This window comes from Nicotiana attenuata, unplaced genomic scaffold (genome assembly GCF_001879085.1).
Source record: "Nicotiana attenuata strain UT unplaced genomic scaffold, NIATTr2, whole genome shotgun sequence".
NCBI lineage: Eukaryota > Viridiplantae > Streptophyta > Magnoliopsida > Solanales > Solanaceae > Nicotiana > Nicotiana attenuata.
Window position 1 is genome coordinate 80569 of NW_017673572.1, and position 12455 is coordinate 93023.

Here is a 12455-nt window from a genome sequence, read left to right on the forward strand (position 1 = left end):
TTTTTTAGATTTGAGATTTGACAAAATCGATGAGGATTTGAGGGAAATAGATTTGGGGGTTGGAAAGAGGAGGAAAAGAGGAGTGAGGGGTGTAATTTTGGGATTATTTGGAGCATCGCCGCCGGCGGATGGCGGAGGACGGCAGCACACGGTGGCTCAGGGTGGAGGGTGGCGGCCGGAGTTTATTTTGGTCTCTGAGGATGGGGTGGACTGAAGAGGCGATGGGGGTAGGGGGGTGTGTTTGGACATATATATATTAATTGGCCCAAGCTTCAGGACCGTCCGATCAAGAAACCTCGATGGTCCTGATCTAACGCCAATGAAACGGCGTCGTTTCACTACCACAAAGCTGGACCGGGTACTATGGGTTGGGTTTGGACGGGTTGGGTGCCAAGTCTGTTTGGGCTCAGCTATTTGGGCCCAATTCTTGGGCAGCCCTCTTTACTTTCTTGTGTATTATATATTTTTTTGTATTTTGTATTTATTTTGGTTTTTTTCTTGATTTTATAAAAAATGCTAAAACAAAACAAAGACTCAATTAAACTATTTAAACTCCTAAAATTACTTAAAACTCTATTTAGAAATAAAACGCAACAATTAGCAATTAAGAGTGCAACAAGACTATTTTTTGCAATTTTTCTTTAAACTTTATTCTAAATCTAATTAATGCCTAATTAATACTAAAATTGTGAAATTAAATTCTTAAATGCATGTGCATATTTTCTGTATTTTCATATGAAAAATGCAACTAATTGACACAAAAATTTAACAAAAATCACAAAAAATTGTAAAATAATAAGGAAATCAATTATTTGAAACTTTTGGAATTAGTTTGCTTAGGGCAAAAATCACGTGCTCACAGCGTCAGAAGGCTCGTGAGGCATTTGCCGACTGTGGTTTTGACGCGGCGACGCTAGAGGCTGACGCTGGTGTAGACGGTGGCGCAGACGGCACCGTGTAAAAAGATGTTTACGCATTTTTTCTTGTCTTGTTCGCCGTTTGGCGTTTAGGTGTTTCTTGTTTTTTTTATTTCTTGTATTGATCAGCCTTGGCCGGGTGTAAGCGGGGATGACCCGCAATTGACTTTGTAAATATAAAAATTTTCTTTTCCATTGCCTGCGTTGTGCTTGTTTTGTGTCACTGTTTTTCTTTCGTTCTTTAGAGTTTTTGTTGCGCTTTTTGTTGACCGTTCACGTTGGCGGCCTTAGTCGAATTTAAATCGACGACTTTAGTCGTGATAGAATCGACGGCCTTAGCCATAAAGGCAACTTCGACCGTCTTCGGGTCGTTTACTTACCTTAGTCGAATCTAGGTCGACCGTTGGCGGCGATGGCCTTAGCCATAATATAGTTGATGACCTTGCTTTTTCAACTCGGTGCGAGCGAGTCTTAGCCATTATTTGGCGATAGCGGCGCTTAGCCTTAGTCCCAGTTCGGACGCGGTCGAACTACCGGTCGTGATGGTAGAAAACGCGGCCTCGTAGTTTGACCGGGGCCGAACTTTACGTGGCCCGAATCTTAATTCGAGTTGGGAGAACTTACTTGAATGGCGAGGGTGCCTATCCTGCGCTCCGATTTGTTGGAGGTCGGGCTTTGCTTTCACAGATGAAGGCGTTTGGCCTGAGTCTCGGTTCAACTGTGGTTGAACTTTGCTAAAGTTGAGGACGAAGGCGTCCATCCTTGCAGTTCGAGCGAGGTCGAGCTCGTTGGATTTAATGGCGAAGGCACATAGTCCGAGTCTTGGTTCAACCGTGGTTGGACTTTGTTAAATTTGGTGGCGAAGGCACATAGCTTGAGTCCCGGTTCAACCGTAGTTGAACTTTTTGGCGAAGGCGCATAGCCTGTCTTGGTTCAACTGTAGTTGAACTTTTTGGTGAAGGCACGTAGCCTGAGTCCTGGTTCAACTGTAGTTGAACTTTTTTGGCGAAGGCGCATAGCCTGTCTTGGTTCAACTGTAGTTGAACTTTTTGGCGAAGGCGCATAGCCTGTCTTGGTTCAACTGTAGTTGAATTTTACTGGCGAAGGCGCATGGCCTGAGTCCCAGTTCAACTGTAGTTGAACTTGTTGGTGAAGGCGCATAGCCTGTCTTGGTTCAAACTGTAGTTGAACTTTTTGGCGAAGGCGCATAGCCTGTCTTGGTTCAACCGTAGTTGAACTTTTTGGTGAAGGCACGTAGCCTGAGTCCCGGTTCAACCGTAGTTGAACTTGTTGGTGAAGGCGCATAGCCTGTCATGGTTCAAACTGTAGTTGAACCTTTTGGTGAAGGCACGTAGCCTGAGTCCCGGTTCAACCGTAGTTGAACTTGTTGGTGAAGGCGCATGGTGAAGGCACGTAGCCTGAGTCCTATATTGTGGGTATTGAGTGCTGAAACTCGTTTTGGATTCGAGACCTCGAGCGGATTATCCGTTGTCTTCCCAACCAGGGTATATAGGCTGTCCTGAGGCGACTCTCGGCTCGAGATATCTCCGTGCCGGTTTCTGACCGGAGCTCGTGTGCCTTACAGAGACTTTCCCTTAGGAAGGGAGGGGGAGGTTGCCTCTTCTTGTTTGCACCATCTGATAGATGAGAGGCAGAGAAACTGGATCTTGATTCGAGATCTTCGAGTTCCATCGGCCTGATATGCCGCTTTGGCTTGTTTAAGCTGGGTTGTTCTTCCTTTTCCGGCGTTTCTTTCCTTTTGGTCCATGGAAGAACTACGCGATTTTGCTATGAAATCCCCACAGACGGCGCCAAATTGTTTGCTCAAAAGTTATCATGTGTTTTATGAGTGCAAAACAATACAAATAAGTTACGGAAAAATCATAGCAAATCGTAATAATCCATTGGACCAAGCGAAGAACATGAAAATAAGTACTCAAGGTTAGGGGGAGAAACATTGGAAGCCTTTATTGATAATATTGGTTTGGTCTGCCTCTCCATGAAGAGGTTCAGAGCCTTACAATGGTGTTTTCACTTCCCATAAGATGGGTGTGTTTTTATCCTCTCTCTCTCTCTCTCTCTCTCTCTCTCTCTCTCTCTCTCCATAGTGGTGAAGAAGCAGCCCCCCTTTTCTAGGACTTCCACTCTTAGTATTTATAGCTGTGAGCTTCGTGATCTGGCGATAAGTGGTCGTGACCACGTTGGGATCTCACCTTTATGGTGGCGGATAGGCCATGGCCTTGTCGATCGAACCAGATGCGGGTTGAACATCGTCAATTCTGAGTGGTCGTGCCATTAATTAATCATGAATTAACTTAAAACGGGATTAGCCTCGTTAATTATCGTGGGGTCGAATTCTGACCCATACAGGCTGTATAAAAATATAATAAAATAGAGTAAATAAAGCAAGCAATTCACATAATAAAAAACTGAATAATCTAAAGGCTAAAACTAATACTAAAAACTGATTTTAAAACTGATAATTGAAAGCTAAAGACTGAATTTGTATATGATACTGAAAGCAATTAAAAGCTGTTAACTGAATTTGTATCTGATAACTAAAAGCTAACGGAAAGTTGAGTCATTCTTACAGAGAAACTTTTTTGAAAACTTTGCACATAGTGGCCTGTGTACGTGAGCATCTAAGAACACGCACTAAAAAATACCATCATATTTCCCCATCAAATAACTAGCATCTACAAGCATTACAAGCAATTACACACAAACAAATAGTTACACATAAGCAAATACTATAACAAGTCATACAATCTAATTATTTTCTGTCATAGATGTTACAATTGTATATATAGTTTATTATGAAAAGAATAGGGCAAACAAACAAGTGATTCATTATGTGCATTTTAATATAGCCATTGACTTAGGGAAGAAACATATATACACTTGAATAAACGGTGAAGAACCTCTACTAAATACCAACGAGCTCGTCTATTCAATCCCTTCGAAAACCCATAATAAACAGCTAAAACTGTTAACTACAAACTCAAACTATTTTCCTAAATTTAGGTTTTACTTGGCCATAAATGATTCGCATCGTTCCTACCCTTGAACTTCATCATTCTTATGATACAAACATTGTTAAATGCCATAAAGTTTCTAATTTTAATAGTGGAAAGCAAAGAAATTAATGTTAACTTTGTTCTTGAAAACTCTAGGCCTTGGGTATTGAAGAACTCTCGCGATCTCTGATGGATATTTAGGAATTTGAAATTTACAGATATTAAATGATGTCAATGTAATATTTCTTAACTTGAATATTTTTGAAAAATTACCTTAGGTGGTGTGGGATGATCTTGGCTTAATAACTCCTTAAAAGGTACAAATCCAAACTCTTTCGGATGTTAAGAATGAGAAAAATATGTTTTTGGCCTTTTAGAGGAATGGGGTAACCGTTGGCCAGGGTTAGGATGATTGTTGCCAAGATTGGGGCGGCCACTGCCACGGTTGGGGCGACTGTTGCCACGGTTAGGGTTAGCATTACCACGATTGAACCAAACATTGGCCACGGTTAGCCTATACCTTCAGGTCATTCCCCTTCGCTTTTTGCTAGAATTTGCCACGGTTGGGGCAACCGTTGCCATGGTTGGCACAAGCTTTGTTGGTTGTTTTGCTATTCTTTAGCAAAAATATTATAACTTCTTAAAAATGTCATAATAACACACCATTTGAAGCTATGGAAAATAGACTCAAAGAATTTCATCTGATGGCTCATAGCTCAAGTCATTATACTTTAGAAGATATGATCTTTTGAAATTGAGACGTGGGACTATATTCACTTTTTTCTCTTAAATAATTTTAATTTATTCCATCCACCTCTCGCCTCTTCTAAATATCTATACCGACTAAAAATAAGAGTTAGGTATTACAAACCTTCAAAACTCTTTGAATATTCGTGCGGTTAACTTAGAGGCTGAACCGAGACATAATGCTTAGGGAGAAAAAATTTAGGACATTACATTGAGTGTGATGGTATATGTGATCGCATTTACTAAATCAGAAATATCTATGAAACACTCATTATAATATGTTCATATCTAACACGTAAGCCTACCACTTGTTCGGAGTACAAACCAAAAACTAGTTTAAGCGAATGTTTGAAGACGATCGGCCAACGGGAGAGGAACGAATAGGCTTATATAATCGAATGAACCTCGGTCATAATTATTTTGTATAGTAGGAATTTGGCTTTTAACTGCGCAATTATGTAAATGTTTCGTGCTCCATCTTTGGATGCAACTAAAAACTTCTTTAATAGAATTTAATTAAGTACTATTCGTTAGTGGTGTAAAAAAATTTATGAAGTCAAAATAAATTGCCTTCCTACAACATGTTATATATGATTTGATGATAGCTAATTCCAATTTTCCGAAGAAGGAGGAGCACTTGATTACCTTCCGTAGTATGGTGACTAAGACTCGGATAGATTACTTGCTCTTTAAGAAAGGTGATAGAGGTCTATGTAAGGAATGCAAGGCTATTCCCAGTGAAAATATTTATACGATCCAACCCAAGCTCTTGGCTATGTACGTATTGATTAAGAGGAAGAAGCAGAAGAGAGCTATGTATGGCCAACCAAGGATCAAATGGAATGGCTTGAGTGAGTTCAAGTCTAAAGGAGATGTGGGAGAAGTTAAAGGCAGTGGGGGCTTAGGGTAGTAGAGGGGATGCAAATAGTATGTGGAATAGAAAAGTTAATTGCATTAGGAATGTAGCTAAAGAGGTGTTTGAGGTCTCGAAGGGTCACTTTTGTAGGCACTAAGGGCATGGTAGTGGAATAAAGAGGACCAAGGAAAAGTGAAATCCAACAAGATGGCCTATACAAAGTTAGTGAAGAGCAAAGACGAGGACGAATAGGAAGAGGTATAAGACGGTGAAGAAGGAAACAAAGTTAGCGGTTTCGGCTGTAGAAGGGCTGCATTTAAATGCTTCTATGTATAAATGGAGGACAAAGTAGGGATAAGAAGTTGTACAGACTCGCTAAGGTGAGAGAGAAGAGGAAGATTTGAACCAAGTGAAGTGTATCAAAGACGAGGAAGGCAAAGTATTAGTGGAGGGGGCACATATTTGGTAAAGATGGCAGACATGCTTCCATAATCTCTTGAAAAGAGGGAGACAAGAATATTGTTTAATGATTTTGAACATTCCAAAAGGTATTGTGATTTTGGGTATTGCATGCATATAAAATTCGAGGAGGTTAAGGGGGCTATGCGTAAAATAAGGAGGAAAGAGCGACCAGGTAAAACGAGATACCAATAAAATTTTGAAAGAGCGCAGGCAAAACATGTATGGAATGGCTAACTAGGTTATTTAATGTTATTTTTAGGATGAAAAAAAAATGCCCGAAGAATGGAGGTGGAGTATAAGATTTTGTTGTACAAGAACAATGGCGATATTCAAAATTGCAACAACTATAGGGGTATCAAGCTACTTAACCGCACGATACAAATTTGGGAGAGGGTGGAAAAGATGAGGATTTGTATGGGATTTTTATTTTCGAAAACCAATTTAGATTTATGTCAGGGCAATCCACTACAGAAGTCATTCATCTTTTTAGGAGATTAGTGGAGCAATATAGGGAGAGAATGAGTGACTTACATATAGTGTTTATTGACCTAGAAAAAGCAAACGATAAAGTTCCAAGGGAGGTTCTATGGAGATGTTAAGAGGCAAGAGATGTACCTATGGCATACATTAGGCGATTAAGAATATACACGATGGGGCCAAAACCCAGGTAAAAGAAGTGGGAGGAGACTCGGAGTACTTTCTAGTAGTGATGGGGTTGAACTAGAGATCAGCTCTTAGCCTATTTCTTTTTGCTTTGGTGAGGGATGTATTGATGCAGCATATCTAAAGGGGGAGGTTCCATGGTATATGCTATTTGCAGATGATATAGTATTTATTCACGAGACGTGCTGCGGAGTTAATGTTATGTGGAGGTTTGGAGACAGGCTCTAGAGTCTACAGGCTCCAGGTTTAGTAGGACTAAGACAGAACTTGAAGTGTAAGTTCAGTTATGGCAGATGTTGAAGTGAGGATTGATACATAAATTTTTCCCAAGAGAGGAAGTTTCAAGTATTTTGGATCAATAATCCAAGAAAGTGAGGAGATTGACGATGATGTCACATATCGTATTGGGTGGCATGGATGAAATGGATGTTGGCATTTGATGTCTTGAGCGGTAAGAAAGTATCATAAAGACTTAAAGGTAAGTTCTATAGAGAGGTTGTTGGACCAGCTATGTTGTATAGGGAGGAGTGTTGGCCAGTCAAGAACTCTAACGCTCAAAAGTTGAAAGCAGCGAAAATAAGAATGTTGAGGTGGATGTGCGGGCATAGTAGGAAAGATATATTTTGGAACGAAGTTATTCATGACAAGGTTTGAATGACCTATGTAGATAATAAGATAAGGGAAGCGAGGCTGAGATAGTACGGACATGTGAAAAGGAGATGCACAAATTGCCTAGTGAGGAGGTGAGAGAGTTTGGCTGTTATGGGTCTTAGAAGTGGTAGAGGTAGGATGAAAAAATATTTGGGGGGATGTTATTAGACAGGACATGGCATGTCTGTAGCTTACTGAGGACGTGACCCTAAATAGGAAGATATGGAGTCGAAGATTAGGGTAGAAAGTTAGCAGGTCGTCGAGTTTGGGACACCATATCTGCTCCATTTTTTTCATTATCAATATTAGTATTATCATCTCATAATTTCTTATTCTTCAATTTTCATTAATGTCTACTCTTCCCCTTGCTTTGGTTTTTATTGCTTTGTTATGTTGTTACTCTTAATGTTCTTATCTTTAGAATTTTCAATATGGCCTCTTCATCATTATTTTCTTGTTCAAACCTGCTGAATTTTTTTTTTGAGCTTAGGGTCTTTCGAAAATAGCCTGTCACGACCCTAAACCCAAATCCGGTCGTGATGGCGCCTCTCGTGAAGACAAGGCCAGCCGACACACTTCCAATTCACTTTAAGCAATTAAAATAATAAATACTAAGTCTTTAACAGAATTTATAATCCCAAAATAAAGGTTAACAGTATAATTTGCGAAATTCAAGAAAAGAAAACCAACACAGCCCGACATCGGGGTGTCACCAGTCATGAGCATCTAAAACAATACTAGAAGTCTGAAAGTCTACTCTACCACTACATAACTAACTCAAAGAGAATAAAACAGAGGGAGAATGCACTGGGCTGCGAATCGCCAAGCAGCTACCTAGTAAATCTCCGAAGATCTGCTGGAACTATCAACCCTCAGTAGCAGGACCTGTAGCGCCCGAATCTGCACACAGGGGTGCAGGGAGTAAAGTGAGTACTCCAACTCAGTGAGTAATAACAATAAATGAAGACTGAGCGATATAAAATTACGTTAAACACAACAATAAGCTATAAGAGGCAGATCAAAGTCAATAAACACAATTAAGCAGTGAAATCTCATGAAACACCTTTTAAACAGTCAAACAAATAAAGTAAAAGCAGCTAGAAAGATAAACACACAAGAACCGCCCCTCGGGCTCAGTAACAACAACAGAATCAGCCCCTCGGGCAATATCATAGAACAATACCAGCCCCTCAGGCTATATCTCATATCACAATGGGTACCCGCGCTCACTAGGGGTGTACAGACTCTGGGAGGGCCCCCTTACGGTCCAAGCGCAATATCAAGCCATCTCGTGGCATCATAAACAGGCTCTCGGCCTCTTATCAATCTCAAGCCACCTCGTGGCTGAGTTTTTGAAAACAGGAAAATATGGCATGACTGAGCACAAGTATGAAATCAAACAGTGAGGAAAATATCAGTAAAAATTCCCTAAGGGTTCAAATAGTTGGCACGAAGCCCAAATATGGCATTTAGCCCAAAACATAACAATATCAAACAATTAACTATCAATTACGCAGTAAAACAGTCATTCGGGATGGACTAAGTCACAACCCCCAACGGTGCACTACCCACGCTCGTCATCTAGCGTGTGTGTCACCTCAACATAGCCGAACGCTGTGTAATCCGGGGTTTCATACCCTCAAGACAGCATTTAAAATCATTACTCACCTCAATCCGGCCCGAAATCTAGCTCGCAATGCCTTTGCCCTTCAAATCGGCCTCCGGATGCTCCGAATCTACCAAAATCAGAACGTAACCATTAAATTATGCTAAAGGGACGAAGCCCACTCGAAAATAATCGAAAAACATCAGAAATCCCAAAATTACCAAAATCCGACCCCCGGGCCCACATCTCGGAATTCAATAAAATTAACATCATTAGATTCCTTATCTCCCCACGAGTTCATACATATAAAAAGTTCCAAAATCCAACCACAAATGGTCTTCCAAAACCTCGATCAAAGGGCTAGGCTTCTAAGCCCTAGTTTCTCTAATTTTACCTTTAATTACAACTCTAATCCGTGCATTAAAACCATAGAATCGAGTTTTTAGGTCCAAAATTCTTACCTCAATGAGTTCTCCTTGAATTCTCTCTTCAAACTCGCCCAAAGCTCTCAAATTCGTGTTTAAAAGTGAAGAAACCCTCTGAAAATCACGAAGGAGGGAATATAACATTCTGACCCAGGCATTTCCGCATCCGCGGTCCAGATTCCCGCTTTTGCGGTACCGCATCTGCGGTCTTGACCACCGCATATGCGGTCCTCACTTAAGTCCCCATTTTTCCACATCTGCGATGAAATATACCGGACCTGCGCCTTGACAGATGCGGTCCCACAACCGCTCCTGCGGTTCCTGCCAACTCCACCAGCTTCCGCTTCTGCGACCAATCTTCCGCATATGTGGCGTCGCACCAGCGGTCCCCAATCCATAGGTGCGGAAATACCAGAAGCAGAAAAATCTGCAGCTTTATCAAAATTCCAAACTCTCCGTCAAACATCCGAAATCACCCCGAGGCCCCCGGGACCCCAACCAAAAGCACAAACATATCCCATAACCTTATTCAAACTTATACCAATCTTCAAAACACCTCAAACAACATCAAAACCACCAAAACACATCGAATTCAAGCCTAAGGTTCTAAAATCTTCCGCACTCCGCTTTGGATCAAAAAGTATACCAAACCATGTCCGAATGACCTGAAATTTTGCACACACATCCCAAATGACATAACGAAGCTACTGCAACTTCCGAAATTCCATTCCGACCCCTATATCCAAATCTCACCTATCAACCGGAAAACGCCAAAAACTTAATTTCGCCAATTCAAGCCTAATTCTACTCCGGACCTCCAAAACACATTCTGGTCGCACTCCTAAGTTCCAAATCATCTCCCGAAGCTATCCGAACCATCGGAACTCACATCCGAGCCCTCTAACACATAAGTCAACATCCGGTTGACTTTTCCAACTTAAACTTTCTTAAAAGAGACTAAGTGTCTCAAACCTTCTCAAAACCTTTCCGAACCCGAGCCAACCAACCCGATCACATATAAAATCGATAAATAAAGCAATAAGAAGCAGAAAATGGGGGAAACGGAGCGGTAACTCATGAGACGACCGGCCGGGTCGTCACATCCTCCCCCTCTTAAACAAACGTTCGTCCTCGAACGAGTCAAGAAACATGCCTGAAGCCTCAAATAGGTGAGGATATCTGCTGCGCATCTCCCGCTCGGTCTCCCAGGTAGCCTCCTCCACGGGCCGACCTCTCTATTGCACTTTCACTGAAGCTATATCTTTTGATCTTAGCTTTCGAACCTGACGCTCCAAAATAGCTGCTGGCTCCACATCATAAGTCAGATCACCCTCTAGCTGAACCATGCTGAAATCCAGAACATGAGACGGATCCCCAGTATACTTCTGGAGCATAGAAACATGAAACACCGGGTGCACACTCGACAAGCTGGGTGGCAAAGCAAGCTCATAAGCCACCTCCCCAATCCTCCGAAGTACCTCAAAAGGCCCAATGAACCGCGTACTCAATTTACCCTTCTTTCCAAATCTCATAACACCCTTCATGGGTGAAACCTTCAACAGAACCTTCTCACCAACCATGTAGGACACATCACGAACCTTCCAGTCCGCATAGCTCTTTTGCCTCGACTGCACTGTACGAAGCCTCTCCTGAATCACCTTTACCTTGTCTAAAGCATCCTGTACCAAATTTGTACCCAATAGCCTGGCCTCTCCTGGCTCAAGCCAACCAACTGGAGATCTACACCGCCTCCCATACAAAGCCTCGTATGGAGCCATCTAAATACTCGACTAGTAGCTGTTATTATAAGCAAACTCTGCGAGCGGTAGAAACTAATCTCATGAACCTCCAAAATCAATGACACAAGCACGTAACATATCCTCCAATATCTGAATAGTGCGCTCGGACTGATCGTCCGTCTGAAGGTGAAAAGCTGTGCTCAACTCAACCTGAGTACCAAACTCTTACTGTACAGACCTCCAAAACTGCAAAGTAAACTGAGTGCCCCGATCTGAAATGATGGAAACTGGGACACCATGAAAACGAACAATCTCCCGGATATATATCTCTGTCAACCGCTCTGAAGAGTAAGTAGTACAGATATGAATAAAGTGCGCAGACTTGGTCAGCCGATCCACAATCACCCAAATAGCATCGAACTTCTTCAAAGTCCGTAGGAGCCCAACTACAAAGTCCATGGTGATCCGCTCCCACTTTCACTCTGGAATATCCATCCGCTGAAGCAAGCCACCCGGTCTCTAATGCTCATATTTCACCTGCTGACAATTGAGACACCGAGCTACAAATCCCAAAATGTCTTTCTTCATTCTCCTCCACCAGTAATGGTGTCTCAAATCCTGATACATCTTCGCGGCACCCGGATGAATGAAATACCGCGAGCTATGGGCCTCCTCCAAAATCAACTCCCGAAGCCCATCCACAATGGGCACACAAATCCGGCTCTGTATCCTCAATACCCCATCATCACCGATAGTCACATCTCTGGCATCATCATGCTGAACTTTGTCCTTAAGGACAAGAAAATGAGGATCATCATATTGGCGCTCTCTGATGCGCTCATATAAGGAAGACCGAGAAATCACACAAGCCAATACCCTACTGGGCTCCGAATATCCAACCTCACGAATCGATTGGCCAAAGCCTGAACATCAACTGCAAGAGGTCTCTCCCCAACTGGAATATATGCCAAACTCCCCATACTCACCGCCTTTCGGCTCAAAGCATCGGCCACCACATGGGCCTTCCCTGGGTAATACAAGATAGTAATGTCATAATCCTTAAGCAACTCCAACCACCTTCGCTGCCTCAGATTGAGATCCTTCTGCTTAAACAAGTGCTGGAGGCTACGATGATCGGTATACACCTCACAAGACACACCGTACAAATAATGCCTCCAAATTATCAACGCGTGAACAATGGCAGCCAACTCCAAATCATGAACAGGGTAGTTCTTCTCATAAGGCTTCAACTGACGAGAAGCATAAGCAATAACTCTACCCTCCTGCATTAGAACACACCCAATACCAACTCTCGAAGCATCACAATACACGGTATAAGAACCTGAAGCTGATGGCAATACTAACACTGGAG

General features: G+C 42.1%; 1 protein-coding gene across 1 annotated transcript in view; it reads left to right on the forward strand.

Annotated features, from left to right (window-relative positions):
• The window catches only part of LOC109216758, a 7104-nt gene extending 1513 nt beyond the window's left edge, over positions 1-5591 (forward strand). The window contains exon 2 of the mRNA XM_019380939.1: positions 5287-5591. Within this exon, the coding sequence (XP_019236484.1) occupies positions 5287-5591 (305 nt within the window). The remainder of the gene's footprint in view (positions 1-5286) is intronic.
• Positions 5592-12455: the final 6864 nt, after the last annotated feature.